Raw genomic sequence first — 20,668 nt, 5'->3', positions numbered from 1 at the left:
TATATATATATATATATAAAACATGTGCAATTTTTTATATATATAGTATATATAAATAATGTGTGACATGGTATTTTAAGGTATGCTATTTAAACATCTGAGTAACAATAGAGATATTATAAAATATAGTTTGCTATTTCTACAGAATTTGCATTCAGTTTTCATAAGCATCTAGACAGTGCAAAATGTAAAGATACAGAAATATTCTCCTATTGTTCTATACATTGTGCTCTATTCCCAAATTTCCTCCGGCATGATCATAACCAGACCGAACCAAGTTTGGAGGGTTCAACACTAGCCCTTCCTAGCATCTTCTTAAAGCAATAAAAAGAAATCTGTCTTACCTTGCCCTGCGCTGTGGTATAGTTTGCGCACAAGAGAGAACAATGCATTTCCTATGTTAAATGGTCTAACTCCCAGAGATCACATACACCTCACCATATTGACTCATTTCATTGCACTCCATATCCTGCAAGAATAAATCTCCTGTAGGACAGCACACATTACTGCACACTGAAGTTTAAGCAATATATTTCTTTAACATAAGGCAGAAATAGACTGAAATTTGATAACACTTAAATCCAACAGCAATCTGGAATTAAACCACATTTATGTACCACATTTTTATAGATGCTGCCTTTTTTTACGTTTATGTCAGAAAATGTGGTCAAAAAAACCCACTTTTCTTTAAATAAAAGTGAGAGATCTGAGCAGCCCTTCTCTAAGAAACTGCTAAAAACCGATGGAACCAGGAGGAACTTGGCTGCCTTGGAACAGCGCAGGTCAGTCCACAGCAGCCCTGTTAGAAGCAATTCCTTGTACGACATCTGGGGGAATGCTCATGCGAGAAGGTGCTCATTGCACTTTCAGCTCTAAGTATTTATCATCTGATTTGCATGTAGTCTAAGCTGAGGTACTGCACGCTTTTTTCATGCATTTGCTATTTGTATTGGAGATTCTGGCCATTCTGCATGCTTTAACAGTGGCTGCATTTTAACAGAAGTATGTTTGTACTCTAGGAAATGTGTTTATTATCACCGACATAAAAACCTCAATCCTACTTCCATAAAAATCAGTGGTTGTTTTGCTCCTCCTGGAAATAAAACTGGATCCAAATATGTTAGTCACACGGTTTGCTAATAAAAGTGAATACTGTATTCATCAAGTCTCTCAACGCTTAAAGGCAAAGCGGTGTCAGCAAATACTATATGTTATAGCTTAAGAAACAGTATTATGCACAATTCTAGGCAAACTTGTTCAATAAAACCTAAAAGCAGCTGTGAAAAACACCTTATAGGGTGGCAAATCTTGCTACATGAAAACTGCTGGAGCTTTGATAGGCTTTTTTCCGATTCATTTCTTAAACCAACTCTGCACTCGTGTCCTACATCTCAATTGCACAAAACAAGGGCCACAGCTCTGCAGGCAGCACGTGTCCAGGCCCCACCATCAGACAGGGCACTTCAGGTGTCCCCCTGCCTGCTGCGTTCCTGAGCTCCCTTTTAGCAGAAGCTGTCCTGTTTATGAATCCTACTGTCAAGCAGCTGACCAGATAAAGAGCATGGTGTCATCCTTTATCTAGCAGTGCTCCAGTTTGCCTCTGCACTTGCCCATGGAATGGCCACCTGCAGATTTCAGCCTCAATTCAGATTTCAGGCCTCACAAAACAACCAAGTCTCATTAGGAGCTTGCATAAGTGAGCCTTACTAGTTAGAGCCTTGATTTGAATACCAGAGGGGAAAACAGATGCTGAGACAATGTTTACGCCTTTTCTAACCACACCCTTGAAATGCTGGCAGTAAGTTAGCCAAAGGATGGGCTCTGCATCTAGTTGGGAAGGAACAGCCATAAATACGAGTCTTTGCAGGGTGCGGCTGATACTGGGAGATGGCTGAATGCATATGACCAAAGGCTGCGTGCCTCGCAAGTCAGAACAAAGCAGAAACGTGCTGGGAATCCAGGATTTCTTATGCCCAGAAATTTCCTATAAACTGGAGATAAACACAATTCCCATCTCCCACACAAAAACGAATATTATTCAGACCTACAGTAAGAAACTACTCACTCACAGTGCCAAAGTCCCTTGATTTAAGGATTCCCCAAAGCAATCTCTAAAAAAAACCAAAAGAAAACAAAAGAAGAAAACCCATAGAGTCAGTCAATGCATTTTTCAATCCAATTATATAGTAAAATGCACTGGCAGGCAAGGCCTCGGCTCCAGAAAGGAGTGGAAGAAAAAGGATGGTGAAAAATGCTTTCATACATTAACACATTCTTAGGATATAAGGTAGCAGGTAGCTCAGAAAACATGCCTTGTGAGCTGTGTGGGATGAAAGCAGCTCTCTCCAGGCTTGCCATGTCCTACAGCTCAGCTTTGCCTGTTTGGGCAGGACGGGTGCTACCGCTGCCTTCCCCTGCGCTGTTCTTCTCTGCGGGTTTGAAGGATAACGAAGCAGAGTTTATGCAGTATCGTTTGCCAGTTGGACGAGGTCCATCGTCAAAAATGTGCCCGAGGTGTGCGCCGCACTGAAACAAAACACAACAGGGTATCACTGGGATTCTGCACAGCTCAACAGTGTCATTCGTGGCAGTGTTATGCAGTGCTGCTTCCAGGAAAGCACGCTAGTGCCTACGCAGCCCTTGTGGTTGGGATCCACAGCCTATGTTTATGGATGAGAGCTATCCAGGAAGGTGATCTGCTGATACCACCAATGATTGAGATTTAAAGCCCAGCCTTCCTGCACGTTTCATGTCACATTATTTCTATCCCTGCACTTTGCAGCTGACAAAGTATCGGGATAATATTAACTTTTTATAATTAGTCACTTAAATTCCACAAGTTCATTTTTACAGTCTGCCACAAGAAAGAAAGAAAAAAAAAAAAAAAGTAAAATAAAAGGTTGCACTGGAGAAATATTTATCTTCAACAGGAAAGTCATGCTGCTTTCCTAAAGAGCCTTCGCCTTTCAAGTCAATGGCTGATCTCAGTGAGAGCTGGAATGATGTAACTGAGATCACAGAGCTGTTAGCAGGTTCTCAGTCAGACAGCAAAAATTAAGAAGCGCCAATTATTCTTAACATTTAATTAATTCACAGCATTCCAAATACAGAGAGGCACTACTGATTACTCTGAATGGTGAATGAGTTAGTGATGGCAACTTTCTACCCTGCAGTTAATGTGCTGCTAATGTACTCCTGCTGTTAGTGCTTTCAGTTCATCAAAGCACTAAGAAGGACGCCTGCAGAAGCAGGTAAGAGTCTTGGCTTCAGGTTATACTCTCTCAGTAGACTGAAGCTTTCATGGCAGTAAGGAGGGATAGAAATGCTTCTGGTTAGTGGCAGCCCACAGAAATCCTCAGGATCTGCAGCCCCAGCCTCCACATCCCAGAGCTCCCACAGACAATCAGAGGGAACACCGCAGCCCAGCAGGACTTTGCAGTGATGGAAGAAAAAACAAGATGAACGGGAAAAGGCAAAGGAAAATTGCAGGGCTATTACAAAAGACAAAGCTTGTTTTCCTGGAAGACCACTGCCTTGCAACCTTTTCTTCCAATCTCCAGCCCTTATTTCATTATCCTTCAAGCTGGAGGCCCTTTTTAAAGCAGCTTGGACAGAAAACCTGAGGAGTTTCTACAAGCAGAGTCTCTCACAATGAGGCACTTCACCTGATTAAAGCTGTTCCATACCTCAGAAAAAAAAAGTCTGAAGAAACTTAGTGTCCCAGAGAGAGCATTTTTCTAAATGTTCGGCATCCTAATTAAATCATCTCGAGGAAGAACGCTTCAAAACCTCCTGCCTAGAAGTGTTAAACAGATCTTTTCCAGATTAACGTTTGCCTGAAGATAAATCATTCCGTCTCCATTGGACAGAAACAGAAGAAGAGAAACCATAGAGAGAAACGGTCTGCAGGAGTAATATACTCACAAACATATAGACCAGGGAGACTATCTATCAAAAAGGCTTTCCTCACAAAACCTGAAAAGCTGTGCTCAAGTTCAAGGTAGTCGCATTACACCTTCTTGTGCTGGCAGAATCACACCAGGGTTGGATTACTGCAAAATTTGTTACCTTTGGAGATTACCCCTCACCAAAAATTTATGTGGCGATTCTCTCTGTAGAGGACTCTATAACTCATCTGCCCTGAAAAGAAAAGTAATTCAACCCTTTGTATCGCAGCATAAGAACCCTGGCCCTCAGCTGAGAGCACAAAGGATGAATTGATTTTGCTGTCCTCCCCACTCACAATAGGTGCCGACCATTTTTCTAGGGCGTACAGGCATGCCTGCAAAGCTTCGCCAGAAGCAACGATCATCTGTTGCGGCCTTATGCACAAATATCCCTGGCAGAATACACTTAGGATGGTGACATGGACTGAAGCATCTGAACTATGTTTTTAGGAGCAGGAAAGGGGGGGCTGCTGCTAGCTGTCAGTATGCTTGGATCTCCAGCCTCCTGGTTCTAATATGCTGCCGGCAGTTGCAGAGAGCAGCTTGCAGTCAGCTGCTGCAACCCATTCTGAGCTAGCAACGTGCAAACAACTCTTCTGCGACTACAAAACTTTATTGATTCTTACAGGTACAAATAATAGCAAGGGAGACCTCAGGGGAAGGAACTCTCAAGCAGGAAAGAGAAAAAAAGGGAGAGCCACAAACAGATTTACATTATTCCTCAAATGCATTTGCAATTAACTTCCACCTGCCACTAAAAATCGACCTTTTAAATACATCCAGGGCAACGCGCTTCCAAAAAGTTATTTTTAGGATAAGCCCACGCATGTCTTTGCTTTATTCTACAGCTATTTTCCCCCTACTGTACGCTTTCCATTATGGAGAAGATTAAAAGATGTTTCTTACTCTCTCAGAGAGGTGAAAGGACTTTGAAAGAAAAAGCAACTACTTTTTCATCTGCAAAAGATTAATAAGGGCTTGGGTGTGGGAGAGGGTCCTTCCCTCCTGTTTCACTAAGGCCTGCCATATCAATCCCGTGCATTTCCAAGCTGCAGTAAAGTTGTGCCTTTCTGTGCAGCTGCACGTGTGATTCACATTCCGAGGGCTCTGAGGAGGGGAGGAAATGGTTTTGTTATGGATACACAATGTGGTGGTATTAACTGCGCTGAGCAGTGGCTGCAAAGATGTTCTCCAATCTTCAAGCTATTTTCCTGTGTGACTTGATCATCCGTGGGGTTACTGCACCAGGAAGCTGGCAGAACTGATCACATGTTGCCAGTGGATTATACAGCGACTTTGGTTGTGCTTTTTTCTTAACGCTATACATTCAGTTTTTGGCTTTGCTCTAAGTTTATGGTGGCTGTTTGTGCCTGCTGCTAACGCTGCTGGTCTCAGGTCTGCTAGCGCTGTTTTGTTTGGCAGCAGGCAAATGAAATTCCCAGATTCCATGTCCTGACCACAGGCTGCCTTGGGCTTTCCTCCAGTGAACCCAGGAGCTGTGGCCATCTTTTGAAGGGTGTCAGCAGACACATGTTCAGCAAGCTGGTAGCACGCTTATTTTAGCACTATTCAGCCCTAAGCAGAGGTGAAGGAAGTAAGTTACAGTTTTGATTACTCCAGTAATTACTGATGAAGCGAGAGACTCCCAGCCTGTGGTCCTGTTGCTACCTTGCTAAGGAATTTTAGGGAAATGGATGTTCCAAAAGTATTAAAACCCATCTGCTAAAAAACAACATCAATGTAAAAACTATAGCGCTGTGCACAAGGTATGCTGATTTGGCCATAAACATATTTATGAGAGCCAGACCCTCTACCCAGAGTGAAGTTAGTGGATTCTCCACATAAAGATGATCTTGCCTCTCTTCAAGAAACTTCTTAACTCGCTCTGAGCATTTCTATATGAGAACTGATTAACATGTGAGGACTTGTATCATCAGCGCTGAAATCGGTTATCCTACCAGCACTGCTGTCTGGAAAGAGCACAGCAAGTTCTCACGGGCCAGATGAAGCCCTGCTTCCCTTAGGAGGAAAGTGGGTGCATGGAGCAGGGGCCGCAAGCTGCTGGGTACATCTGCCGAGCGCCTCTGTTAGGCAATGACTGCACCGTTCCCTTTGCAGAGCAGCACAAAGGGTGAGAGCAAGCAAGCAGAACAAGACAGATAACGGAAAATTTGGGCGTGATGTGAATGACTACTGACTTCATTATTATGGCAGACAGGAATGTTTGAGGCAGCCATGAGGACCGTGCTGGGAATGTGCGCTGGGGCTGACTTAGCGCTGCTGCATGGTAATGTGCAGTGATGGAATCAGCACACGGGCAGTTGCTCCACTGTTTCCAGCTTCCATCCCGGCTGCTCACATGTGGAGGAGGTCAGCCAGGCACAGGAGCTCCTTTGAAGGGATCCTCTTCAGGAAGACAATTTCTGTAGACTCAGCACCAAGCCTGGCCATTTACATCTGCTCTGTTAAATCTCACACCAGACAACAACGTGCATTCCAACAAGCCCTTGTGCTCATTCCACCCAGCTGTTATACCTACGGCCCATTGTGCTCTCTTATAATGATTACTATTTAATGGAACTGAAAGGTTTGCAAATCTTAGAGAAAATACAGCACGCTGTAATGATTTTTGCAGCCTTTGCCATCAGAATGGTCTTTGTGTGCTATAAACTAACCTGACTGCAGGATATTTCAATCCGATGCATCCCATAGGAAAAATCATCAGTGAGAGTAATTGTATCAGGACTGATCACATCATAGAAGGAAGGCCAACCTGGAAAAGAGGAATAAAGGTAAGTAAGAAAAGACAGCGTATATGATGGCATACTAAAAAGAAAAGAGAGAATCACACTGAAAAATGTTGGCTTGGGTTGGAAGGAACCTGAAAGTTAATCTGGTTCTAACTCTCCTAATCTCTTCTTATGTCCCTATGGACAATTTCCCTGGGGATCTCATCCAATTGTTCCTTAAACAGAATTTTGCTCTTCTGATGTTCATGATCCTGACTCTATTCTTTGCCAGGTCCATATTCCTCAAGATCACAAACTCAAACAGGGAGTGGTTACTATTATGGCCCAGGCTGCTTCCAGTCTTAACTTCATTAATTATCTTCTCTGCATGTTATGCCACTGCTCCTGCTTTGAGAGGACCAGGAGCTCTGGGCAGCTGTCTCCTCACCCTGGCTTCTCAGCTTTTGGAACTTCCTCTCACATGCTGAGAGATGCTGCTGTTCAGAATGCAGCTGCAGTGGTGCTGACCACCTCGGAAAATGTAATCATATGCACCATTTCCTGAAGCTGAGTTCCCACATAAGGACCTGATAGGCCTTGAGGTCATGTCAACATCCACCAGGGCCCATCTGAAATCCCACCAGATATGCATCCCTCTCATTCAGTCTCCTGCCAAATATTGCAACACACACAGATAACTCTTACTTACATGTGTATTACACATATGCCCGTGCAGAGGAAACTTCCTTGTTTGTTCTTCTAGTATCTGCTAAGTATTTGCTACAGATGATTTCATAAAATGACTTGCAATAAGCTATTAAATAGCAGCAGTTGTGAATCACTGCATGCAGATGAGTAAAGGATGTATACAGCTTTCCATGAGTAAGAGAAGTAAAATCTCCTGTTCAGTAAAAGAAGATGTGGAAGCTATCTGAATATGGGTAAGGAAAATGCGTAAATTGAAAAAGAAAACTGCATGTCCTCAGTTGTATCTTAAGTCATCAAGTACAGAATACACTTACTAGGATGCAAGCACAGGAGGCATGCAATTTTAAGAAAGAAGTGCTCAGAAATGCATTTCTCTCTCCCTTTTGGGGAACCTCTGTATATATACAGCAGCATTCCTGAGCCTGCAGCCTGAAGGTACTGCAGGTCCCAAGCCTTGTGCTCCCCAGGAGACTACTAATATCACAAGTGTTTCCCCTCCCAGAACTCACTGCAGAAGGAGAGTCATTTTTTTTCCCCAAAAGCATTGCAGATGGGAGAGTAGCAGACAGCAGACAGACCGAAGTGCAAGAACCCCGAACAGGGAAAATGTCCCACAAGACAGGAATTCAATGCAGCAATGACAACCGTGAAAAAACAATTTATAAGTTCTTCCCCTCATGCAAAATCTCCCTGCCAAACAAATACCTTCACAAACAGAAAAGGAACAAACATATGACAAGTTTTGCAGAAGGGCTTATCCTGTTGACAGAAAAATTGATGCCTCCTAATTGGTGGCACCTCTCCAACATCATTCATCATCTCCTTAGCAGGGCCTCAGTCTAATGAAAATTGAGGTTTTACAGAGAACCAGTCAGAATATTTTTAATGAAACATTTTAGTTACTGAAATTTAAATATTTTGCAAACCAGACATTGGCTACTTCTCTATTTGCCCTTGTATGATGGCAGAGAAGTTCCAAAGACGGAACTGCCTGGAGCAACCGGCTATCTCATCGTGTGAAAGCATTTGGAGGAGGAACACTGCACTGCTGCAGAAATCCTCAAAGGCAACCCTCCCTCCTCCATAACGGCAACAAGGGGGGAGCTTCAAAGGCTGCTACACAGAGATTGAAGCAATCTGTGTCTTGCTGAGAAAATTATCTTGTGAGAAGGGTTTGGAGGAGATGTGTTTATGTCAGCTTTGACATTAAAGAAAGACCATCCATCCTCCTTTCTCCAGGCTTTTCCTTTTGGTCTTCCCATTCAGCACAGGAAAAAAAAAAAAAAAAAAAAAAAGAAAATTATTTGCTTTGGATGCATTCCATGCACTTTTAAAAAATGAAGTCATCTGAAACCCATATAAATCGTCAAACTCCTCCTAAAGAAGCCTTTGGACCCAAGTGGAGTGACTTCAGCTTCTTTCTACACATGACACGTGTTCCAAAGACTCTACCATTGCCACATGTGTTCCCCAAGGCAGGGACTAGGAAGCAGCCCGTACCTCCACGGTGCAAACCTTCAATTCTCAGTCATGCTGCTTCTTCTCGAGTGCCACTAAGGCTTAGACACCAGGGTCACCAGGCGCTGGGACAAACTGGTAACTCCATGAGGGCTGACTGAAACCTGGGCAAACCTTGGGAAAGAAGAGCTCTCGAGGGCACTGTGAAACACTCTGCCAGTCAACCCTGATGAGAGGACAGACTGCTCACCAACATGGGGAGCCAATCTCACCAAGAAAATCAGTCCCTCTCTGCTGTCTCATTTCTTCTCTTCAGAGCTAAAGTGAAAAACCTATTTGACAGTTTGCTAAGCCTTCTCTGGCATTCTATTATAAAAGCTGCCAGGAATAAGCTGTGGAAGCAGTCTGCTTGCCAGTACATCAGGCAATACCCATTGACATTGGAAAACCAATTAGACCCCTGGTGGGTTTTTCATATGCTTGTTCTTTCTTCATAAGCGGTGAATGACCCAGTAGCGGACCGTTCTTGCAAGCCGCAGGCTACTTTTCCTGCCATCCCACTGGCTTCTGTCAGCCACTCCTTCCCTTCCCAGAACCCATTCCTTCCTGCTGTAAGGCCGCAACATGGCTGACTCTTTACTTTAGGCGGCTGCTGACTGTGCACTTGAGGGCAGTTTGGCTGTTTGGTTGGGGACGCTTCTGCACTGATGCAGGAATGGGTTGGAAGAAGATCGTTTTGAATCCCTTCTGCTTCTACAGAGAGAAACAGTAATCCTTAGAGCTGTCGAGATGGGGCTCTGGAGAAGACCCTTTAAAAATGGTGGTGTTTAGTCCCAAGCCTCCACAGGTTATGATCGTCTGTCAAATCTGGCTCAGCACATCCGATGGGCAGCAGGAGCAGGAGCGCTGCCGTTTGAAGGATGGCAAACCGTGACAGCCAGGAAGAAATAGCTGCAGGAGGAAAGGGGCAAAGGGTAATTGCAGGAGACAGGATGGGGCGGAGGGGGGATCTCCCAGCTGAGTGAACAACTTCAAATGACATTTGCACAGTTTCTCTTGCAAAGAGCAGCTCAGCTTTGTGCGTACATTTATCCTTGAATGTAAATTTTAGTCTGAGGGAATGTATGGCACACTAGAATGGTCAGCAATTTTTGTCACATTATAGATATTTAGAATGGGATCATTCTTATTTTCACAATCATTTTACATCATGCTGGCAATATAAAATAAGAGTCTGTTGTGTTTGTGTTCAATCTAGTGATCCTTCATGAGGGAATCAGACCACTGCATCCTAAGGGTCAGTTTTTTGGTACATTAAGCCAGACATGCAGATGAACAGTTATTCGTATACATAGCAGGTATGCTTTACTGGATCGAAAATACACCAAATAAAGGAATGATGTTTTATGCTTTCAAGTACCTAAGTGAAAAACATGTGGAAACTGAACATCACTGACAGACCTTTTCCACTCCATCCTGCATAAGTAATAGAAGAGATCTCATGCTGCAGGGCATCACACATACCAAGTCATGTCCTATTCTTTCTCATTTCAGTAGATTCCCCAAATGTTTCATAAAAGCTGTGCAGCATTCCTAAAATTTACCATGCACCACCTCACCAAAACTGAATCTCTTGTTCTTCATAATGAGTTTTGTACTGGCAAAGAGGAGACAGCCACTCTTACCTCATAGTCAAAGAACATTTTCTTCAGAGCAGAAACTGTATGATAATGCCTTAGGCAGAAGAAGTGAGGAACAAGAAGGAAGTGTTGGTTCTGGTAGCCTACGATGAATGATGCTTTTGCAGCCCTGGTGGTAGGGTTTCAGATTGTTTGAAAGGGGCATCTTTTTTCTTATGGTCAGACTTATTCAAGGTTCTTGACTGAGTTGGTACTACCAATGAGCCACCTAAGGTGGGCACATTATGGGCAGCTGGCACAAGGTGGGTATCATGACAACATGGGCAGCCTGCATGTAGCAGTCCCAGATTGCAGATGTACTGAGCAGATCATCTCCTTAAACTGTCATGCCTAAGTTAAGGCAACACTTGAGTAATACGGGCATACCATGTGCCAAGCATCCAGCCACTCCTGTACAGTCCTGGCAGAGAAATGAGGCCCCAGCCAGAGCAGACTGTCTCATTCATGTTAACACAGGAAATTCTACAGCACCTTTGTATTGCTGGCTTCTCCAGGACAGTGCTGACCTCAGAAAGACATTTTGTTCCTGTAAACATTTGGAACAGTCCAGCTGCTGATTGACTGATCAATTTTAGAAGCATCTCAATCATCCTTCTAATTTTGGACGTTTGCATGCATTTTACTGTACTTAGATCTCCAACTTCCTAATAATGCAAGCACTTAGACATCTAACTGTTAAAATATGAGCATATAATTACTTGCAGAAGCAAAACGGCAGGCTGCTTTTGAAAATCAGCCCTGCTAGGCTATTTTCCCCCCTCTCATGAACTAATATTCCTTTTGACATTTTTTTTTTAACAGTACAATTGTGATCTCAAAGCATCTAGTGCTCTGACATTATTCCCATTTCATACACCTGCTGACTGGAGACCTCCACAGTCTTTTAATAACTGTGATGTCAGTAGTTATGTTTTTCATTTTAGAACCCAAAGAGACCCAAAGTTCAACCTGCATTTTATCATTCTTTACTGTAATTATTCCAAGCATTTACTTCAGTGAGTTATTTACAGATGGAGAAGTAGGGGGAGATGGAAGATGTTAAAACTACCAAATGGCACCAGATGGGAAAGGGGACCTTGACCTGAAAAATACCTCGTTTCTCTGATGTGCTGTATTTTTAGAATTCTGATTCCCTTTTAACCTAATGCGGATTGATGAAAACCCAAAGGCTTTTTAAGGTAGAGCATCATCATTTATCTTCACTGAGAAAGCTATGTCTGTGTAAAAACATGAAGCATATAGGAGTTTAAAAAAAAAAAAAAAAAAAAAAAAAAAAGAGGTAATAAAGCTTCTGCTTTGAAATTGCTGTAAAGTTGAGGGGCCTTCACTTTCTTCTTTCTCACAGGTTTATTGAAACCGAATCTGAAAGACGCAGGCATCCACAGCTGTAACTTCTCACATACAAGTTTAATGGAGAACTACAAAGTGACATATTCCTATTATGTAGAATGCTTCTGCAAACACGGGGTTATTTTTCATAATATGCCGGGTTATTTTTCATAATATCTCCATGATGATTAATGCATAATAAATATACATACTTACAAATGTTTTACTGTCAGGTAACACTACTTTCAGTGGAGGTCCCTTTAATTTACCCAAGTGTAGCTAGAAACAGACTCAAACACAGAAACATTCACATTCACCAGCAAATGGCTGCACATTGGATACATATTTCATGGGAAAGAAAACATGGGTCCTTTCTAGCACCATCCAGGCTTAAGGATGCAGCAGAACATGCAGAGCACTGGAGTGATAGCTAGGCTGGGGGGGAGACAAAGACAAAAAGCATCTTAATTTTGGAAAGAAAAATAAAGATAAGATTCATCTCTAGCACACTGTCTCTCTTACCAGGAAAGACGTGTTAGCACAACAGGTAAGTGAGACAAGTTAAGTATCACTCTGACAGAACAGTATGCAAAGGGGATTTTACAAAACAGTTCAATTCCTAAAAACATCTTTTACCAAACTATCATGATCTGGGCGGGTTTTTGTTGTTGTTTTATTTTAGTTTGTGTTTCTCACATGGGAAACAAAGAAGCGAGAATCATAAATAAATGTGGCCTTTTTCACTTTCTGTGAAACAGTACATGCAATCCAGATCCCCTTCTTTGTTAGTGGAAGAAGGTTATATTTGTTTAAAGCGATTGCTAGGGGAGATCTGAAACTTCACATCCAGAACTTCATTTGACATCTGAATTTTCAGAATGAGAGTGACCCTGCCATTTCTTGAGCAATGAAAGCATGGAGCCTGCTCACTTCAGCAATTAATAACTGTATGACAATACGACTACTGCCGTAACTGCTTCCTTTGTCCTCTCTCTGTGTTCTAAAATACTGCTAAATACAAATAGCCTTGCTCTAAAACACTTTTGACATCTCCAGCATCTAGGCTGCTGTTAAAATCAACAGGTAGGCAGAAGCTGGGATCTTCCTCATGTCTTCCTGCAAAGATTGAGTTACTAATCGTTTCTTTCTTGGTTCAGGTTCAACAAAACTACTGAACCTAACTCACTTCCTCCCAAAGGATGGCTTTCTCCCCTCGTCTGAACAGTGTCTCTTGTTACTTTAAATCACGGGTAATGTTTTTAAAAATATATCTTACACATAAGTCAGTTGTAGATCTTCAGCATCAAAGAGGCCAAGTAGAATCATGTAAGGCAGCATAACCTTAAGCTATAATTTTAAAATGCCACTAAGAAATGTCTCAAATAGTTTCTAAAATTTACTGTTGACCTGGTAACCTCAGTCCAAAACATTCAGCTTCCAATAAATGTTTTTATTTTCCTTCCAACAAATGTACGTATCACAGAGTATCTTGCAATCTCTATTCTTATGAATTATCTGCACAATTCACTAAAATAACAGAAGCTTTCAAGCAAGACGAGTAAATCGGGATAACAGTGTAGAAGACCGGCTTTCCAATAAAAGTGATTTGATGGAAATCACAAACCTAATGGAGTATATTCACAGAGAAAGTAAGGTAAAAAAAAAAACAACAATAACACACAGAACAGCAAATGCAACCCTGTAATAACCAGCATCCGGCACTGAAATGAGCAGCAGTTGCAGATGAAGTACATGTTTAAAAAATTTGTCACGGGGTGTTTCGAGCAATGAACATCCACAATTTGTTGTTACACCATCTGAAATATTTTCCTGTCACATTATTGCACATGTCTGGGAAATAAAGTTTGGGAAGAACGGCCAGAGCTCAGTTACATAGAAAAAATGTAACTGCAGATATTGATTGCTAACAGAAAATTGGATTTAGTAGGAAAAAAAAAAAAATAATAAAAAGAAGAAGAAAAGCTGCAGCCTTCATTATCTTCCTTTTGGAGTGATACTCCTTCTGCTGAGCACCAAGCCCACATCAGCAGACAAGGCCTCCTCATTACAGCAGGACAAACAGGCCCTCACTGCAGATCTAAAGTTCTGAAACAAGGGGAAGAGTTATTACGCTGATGAAAAACTAAAGGAAGACAAAGGCCCCCTTCTTTCTGTTTACTTTAGATATTTAATGAGATGCCTTGGTAAGGGAACTTAGTCACAAATAACTGAAGAAGGACATCATACTCTCAGCCAGCAAGGAAATCTTAGTCTGGGCCAAGATGGGGGGCAGCTGGCAGTCAGCAAGGTCTGCTCAGGGTGCACGGAGCAGCAGGGTGAAAGTGGAGCCACAAATGTCAGCTCTGCTGCGAAGGGATTTGGTCATGAAACAAGATGTGGGGTAGGCTCCTTCCAATGGCACAGTGAGGTGTAGGAGAACAGCCCCCTCCTCTTTGCCCTGTACTGCAGATGGTCAACTCAGTCCTTATAACAGATGCATTTACAGTATGGGAGCGTGCCTAGAGAGCTTCTGGCCAGCCAGGCCCCATGATGAACCAGCCCTGAGGCCTTGCTTCACCCAGGAGCCACATGCAGACTGACCACACCAAGGGCTGCCTTGCACCCAGGTCCAGGGAGAGTGACCATACCCTCTACTGAGGCCTGGTCTGTTCAGCGCGTGCCTGCGTGCTGCACCAAAGGATGCAACAGCAATAGGCAGTGCACAAAGTCCTAAAAGAAGAGAAAGGGAATGATTTGTGGGGTTAGTTTGTTCGGAGTTAGTGTTGGCTTGGGGGGAGGTTTAAATCTCTTTAACAACCTCTTGTGCAAACAAAAGGAGGTAGGTAATAATGCTGACTAGAAAATAAAGAACTTTCTCCACAGAAAAGCCTGACAAAAACAACAGACGTGTACACACACCCCCACACACCCTTTTTCTTTTCTCTATGGAGAACTATGTACTTTGAAAACTTCTGCAAACTGAAACTACTGTAATCGAAAAGTTCATATTTCAGATTATAATGTTCACCTTCTGCTTTGCTTTCTATTACGGTTCCTGAAGCAAAGCATGGCCTTTGTACTAAATCTGGGAATTTCTTTCAGGAAAGATTTCAAAGGAAAACTTCTCTGCTTGGTCCTTGGTCCAAGGTCCTTGGTCCTTTTACGCTGTGACACAAGGAAAGAAGCAGCCTGGCAAACTGCTTAAAACATATCTCATGAGGAGTGCTTCTCCTTAATGCTCTGATGGAGGAAGCCCAACGTGCCTGTGGAACCACCTGGGCACTGACCAAGCTCCACACATGCTATTCCTTATACGACTGCATCCTTGGTCTTATTTTTTAATGGATTCTACCGTGTTTTTGGCTTGAATAAAAAATAATAATAATAATAGAACAAACACAACTGTGTATGAATGATGAAGATGTGGAATTTGTTTTCAACCTAAGCTAATAACGTTTGTAATGAGGTAAAGGTCAGACCATCTCAGTGGAAGTGAATTATATCCCCTACAAGTGTTTTTTTCAAACAAATAATACTGGTTTATAAACATGCAGATCACTTCAGGGTTTTGTTTTCTCTTACACTACCCTAAAATACACTTAAGAAGGAATAATTGGCTTGGAAAAGAAATATGATGCAGTAAACAAGAGGATAAATAGCAGAAGGTTTAGGGAGAATCAGCAAAAAGAAAATGAGCCAACGTGAAGGAGAAGATTGGAAGAGGCAAGATGCTGGAGTGGGGAGGTGGTCTTTCAGAAATGCATTCAGATACCTCAAGGAAATCACCCTGCGCTGGGGAGGATTTCTCCCTGGCTTCTTCATTATACAGCATGTTCCACACTGTAATGCACATTGACAGTTCCTGGACACTTTGGGGATTATCTCCTCCATAATACAAAGTGGTGCTATGAATTTCTGCTTCCTTGGGCTCCCCTTTCTCTCTCCTCTGAACCTTTAAGATGTCCCTGTTTATGTCTCACACACAGACCAGCACAAGCTGCCCATACTTAGAAAGCCCCATAGGGCCACATATTGTATGGGGCCACTTTATATGGGTCACACTAAGGCCACTGGCCTCACACCGTGAGTTTGATACACAGGTCAGCCGTCAGATGTGTTTGATGCTGAGACACTCTGGACAACACAAGGCTCTGTCTTCCAAATGAAAACTCCAAAGCCCTTTCTGTGAGTTACCTCCTATGAGTTATTAACACTTTGTCAATCCAGATTTGCTCCATAGACACCCTCCCAGCTACCATCAGACTCAGGTGTCTTGTAGTGCAACTGTTTTCCTCATGCCACTACACACAGTTGGACCCAGTGTACCCATTCAAAAAGATAAGGGGAACAAAAAGAAACCTCTGCTCCTGTTGGCATCACCAAAGTCATCAAACACACGGATCAGCTCCACCAAAGAGCTGCCCCACACATCCAAAAGTGACAAGTGAAAGAGCTTTGTTTCAGCTGAAATGAGATAGACTGTCATGCTGGGAAGTGCAAAAGGAAGAAGAGTAAAGAAAATGGACGCACACCATCATTTCTTGAGGAAAAAGCTGACGTGTAACAGCTGCTGAAAGATGTTCCTGCCATTCCCCCTGTTTCCAACTGTCCAAGAAAGCACAGTTTGTGCCAGAGGTCAGAAAGCACCACGTAAAAATATCCCACCGACTCCAGATTCTGGAGCAGTGAACGGCGGGCAGCCCCACTCTGAGTGCAAGATGTGTCCTCCCAAGGCTGGATGGCTGCCAGCAGCCCCCAGCCGCCTTCCCCACTCCAGCTTGGTGGTGGCAGCCCCGGGGGGGCCCCATTCATTCCCTGCCGGTGCCACCAAGTGAGACCGCACAGTCAGAGGATCCCAGAGCTCTTTAGCTTTGTTCATGTCTCCACCTGCTGCCTGCGCAGTGAGTGTACCCGCGGCACGGGTGCACTTGCCAGCTGGTTTCCAGCCGTGCTTTCAGGAGACCTTTGAGCTCAGCCTCCAGTCAAACTGCCATCTGGGAGAGAAGCGTGGATGGAATGGCAGCAAAACCAGAACTGGTGAGCAATTTTTCCCTGTCCTTCTTTTCCTTTTCCAGTCCTGGGTTGCTATACATCTCCCAGAGCACAGCGTGGTGAGGCTTCCTCACAGTTTTCACCTCGCCATATAAATCTGAGCTTGCAGTGAAACCCCATCAGGTTCCCAAATCACCTCCACTTGCTCAAAGGCATCCAAATGTGCCGCCTGACCCCAATACCAGATGGCAGCTAGGCACCACCATGCTGCGCACAAACGGAAACAAACACCAACGAAGCTCTTGTGTAAGCAGGCCAGTTTGCGCTACAATCACTCCATAAATTTCTGGAACTCACATGTCAAAAAGCATCATCCTCAACTCACTGAGCCTTTCAGAAAAGAACACACCAGGGCTCTGGAATTCTGGCCTAACCTGGCTTTCACCCTCTTCGGAAAGGACTAAAAAAAGACAGGGAGGGGATATACAAAGGCATTTCTCATCAACTGCTAAATGGTCCAATATACTCGTAACCTTAGCTCTCTGCTTTATAGCAAGTGAGTGATGAAAACCTGATGGGACAGGCTTGCAAGCTACACTCTAACACTGAGCCACTGGGGTGCATTTTCAGAATTGGACAAAAATATTCTTAAGTGGACACCTGGAAAGGGCATGGGCAGCCAGGGGAAATACTGTCAGGAAAGGAAGAGTTTAAAGAAGCCAGGAAAATCGCTGATTAAAACATTAAGAGGTGAAGTGCTGGCACAGATCGGTTTTCTTGAAAAGCAGAAATCAGCCTCTGAACCGGCTGCTCAGACGCTTTTGGGAGACGTCAACAGCACAGTCATTTAGAAAGCAACTCCTTCAAAGAGTCCAACAAAAAGTACAAAGACATAAAATTCCAGTCAGACACAGGAAATTCTTAGGGGAATACAGGAATTTTATGAGTCAGAAGATAAAAATCCCTCTGAATACCTAACTAAACTAATCTAATGAAGTAGTCACCGGGAAGGGAGCTTGATGAATCTGCATGTCATGAAGGACAAATTTAAACAAACAGGAAATTGAACAACCTGAATCTGTTTCCATTTTTACTCCCTGTGCCCCGCTCCTTTTTTGCTTTAAAGGTGCAAACTGAGCTGACAGCTGCAGAAGCTGCCGAGCCAGTCTGAGGGGACCATTTTTCACCGAGATGAAGTCTCAATTTAAAATAAACGAATTGCCTGGCTTCCTTTTGCAAGGTTGGGAAGTAGTTTATTTATGATTCATTATTTGCACTATTGTAGACCCCACAGGCCCCAGTGCAATCAAGCCCACTAATCACTGCGAAGGAACACAGGGATAAAAAAAGTCTTTGATGTAAAGTTTATAATCAAACATGCAGCTTCTTTCCTGTCAAGCAGAAGCGAGGCAAAATTCTCTCTGGGATTTCACCCATAGAGGGTCTGATCCCCACTGACAGAGCCATATCAAGCCCAGCTTTGTACCTGGGCATAGGGTTTGCTGTATAGGTGCCCATTAAGCCTTTGCCTTTAGGCATAGAGAATTTCAAGACAACCTGTGTGCAGCAGTACTGTACTGAATGTTACCCTAGTCTAGACTCAAGAAGGAAAGCTTTTACCAATGCTTAGTGTTGCATCCTGAATGTCTTTTCTAAGGAGAGAGAAGTTTTTCCAGTTTATAACCTTTTTATTCCACATTTGCTCATCGAGGAAATAAAGATTAGAAATTTCCCCTTCATTCTATATTACATGCTAAAAATTCCAGATTAAATATATATATATATATATATATATGCTAAAATAATTTTCAGATGAAAAATGAAACTTTCTTTCCAAAAAGACAAACACTGCTCTCTCCACTCCCGTGGCCTAATGTGCTGCAGTAGGCAGCGTGTCAGGCAGAGGCCGAACTGCCTGCAGACCACTTCTACATAAATTTAGGGCACTGCTTAGTTTCCTATCTGAATGGCCTGTCTGGATCCTCCTATTTGGGGTTGATTCTGGACTCCACTTAAAATACTGATTGTTTATATTAAACAGACAAGAGAATGTGTGATGTATTTTAACTGTCAAAAGTGTTGTGAACAGCAGCAGCTGGAAGAAGAATGTTTAATTCCCTCCATTACCCTCAAGCTTTTTAGAACCCTCTATCAGCAGCTGTATCTTCCTCTTACAAGCAAGAAAAGCCAGGGAAAGGGATAGCAAAGGGGTAGCACAGCAAAGCTGCTTGTACGGGAAAAAAAAGAGAGGCATACAACAGCATTATCCTCATTAGGTCAAAATAGAGCATCACTAAATCTACAGTACTGGTGCATATGTGAACGTTGTGCACATTTGTGTATAGAGCAGCTACCACCTGTGGCTCCCACCTTGTGCCGGTTTGCTCACTCCTAGCCCTGGCCTGAGCTGTGGTGCAGGCACTGATGGGAGGTATCACTTAAACCATTCGCTGCATGGCAACCCTATAAAGGAGTCTAGATCCCACTGGTTCTGGTAATGCTCCTAAATCTCCTGGACAGGGGGTCAGCAGCGTGTGGGTGCCATCAGTAAGGGAACATTTCCACTCCTTAGCACTTCTTTCCCACAGGGCATCTCAGACAAATGGCTCCTGCTGGGCCAGCGGGCCCAAAGCAGCAGAGAAGGGCTGTTACTGACAAGATGCTACTGAAAGCCTCACTGAGTAACAAGATCAGGTTGCTTTAAATATCTGTAAAAACTCCATGCTTTCAAAAGCAGAAAAAAAAAAATCCAACTACCATTAAACCATTTTGTATATTTCCTTGAGGAAATGGGAGCATAGCGGCACATCAGCTGCACACAGACACATGGTTCTTCTGAAGTCAGGGGAAAGAAGGGTATGAAACATGAAATAAAGGGAAACAAACTGCTGCAGTGCAGGTTTCCTAGGAAGGCTTCACTTCTGTGTTGGGGTTTGTGGTCTTTTTTTGTTTCAGCACCACATTTACAGAATGGATTTGGCACGCTCGGGAAAGGAGCAACTCTTTTGTTCATCCCCTCAATCTGTTACTTGTCCAGTTGCCACTGGTGCATTAGTAGGAAAAATAGACCTAACGAGGTATAAAATAATGCTCCATGGTCAAAGACAGCGCTGTCCCTCACTTCACTTTAATATTTACTTCAAAAGTAAACTCTGCTGAAACCTCACATAAATAGTGCCCCACGAGCCTGCAGGTTATTCCCAGCTCGGCAAAGCAGCTGACTCCCACCCCTCACACCCACAGCCTGTTCAGGAGCTCAGCCCTGAGCTCTGGGAGGAAGCAGGCAGGTTGGGGTGGGTAAGGCTGGGCAGGAGGGGACTTGGCCTGCAGGAGCATGGCCAGGACTGCTGTAGGCCGAGCTGGGAAGCAGTAGCGGGTCAGGATTTTAATATGAAATTAATTTAATGTGTTTTACACCTGATGCGTCCAACTTTTCACACTCAGCCTTTCCACTCTTCTCCGTTTCATTAGTTTTGCCTTACATTACAGGAAATATTCCTTTTCCTTTTTACACTAAAGGGTAGCAGTGTGGGTTTCTGAGCTTTCTCTTGGGCAGTCTGCACTTGGGAGCATGAAGTCAAAGAACCATCTTTGGTTAGACTGGATTTTGGAAGGAGCCGTACAGAGATGTCGTTTGGGTTTGAAAGACAAGTTTGTGGTTCATTTTAAAAGCAAAGTCTTTCAGAGACTTTTGCCAGAGTAGGCAGAATGCAAAAACTTTACAAGGTCTGGGTTGCAAAGCACCACTGAGCCCAGACCAGCAGCTAACTCTCAGTTAGAAAACTCATAATCATTTAGGATGGAA

The 20,668-nt window shown here is 43.3% G+C and overlaps 1 protein-coding gene across 8 annotated transcripts in view; it reads right to left on the bottom strand.

Moving 5' to 3' along the window:
* Positions 1-136: 136 nt before the first annotated feature.
* MSRB3 (methionine sulfoxide reductase B3) overlaps positions 137-20,668 on the bottom strand; it is a 75,451-nt gene continuing 54,919 nt past the window's right edge. For 7 of the 8 annotated variants that reach the window (XM_015855646.2, XM_015855704.2, XM_015855672.2 and 4 more), the window contains 2 exons: positions 6,623-6,720; positions 137-2,526 (listed from right to left, as the gene is read on the bottom strand). In XM_015855646.2, the coding sequence (XP_015711132.1) occupies positions 2,362-2,526; positions 6,623-6,720 (263 nt within the window). In that variant the 3' untranslated portion in view covers positions 137-2,361. Of the gene's footprint in view, positions 2,527-6,622; positions 6,721-12,394; positions 14,602-20,668 lie in introns of those variants that run through there. The other variant, XM_015855655.2, reaches the window with a different exon arrangement.

This window comes from Coturnix japonica, chromosome 1 (assembly GCF_001577835.2).
Source record: "Coturnix japonica isolate 7356 chromosome 1, Coturnix japonica 2.1, whole genome shotgun sequence".
Classification (NCBI taxonomy): Eukaryota; Metazoa; Chordata; class Aves; order Galliformes; family Phasianidae; genus Coturnix; species Coturnix japonica.
The sequence above is the reverse complement of the archived record's forward strand: the minus strand, read 5'-3'. Positions and strand labels throughout refer to the sequence as shown.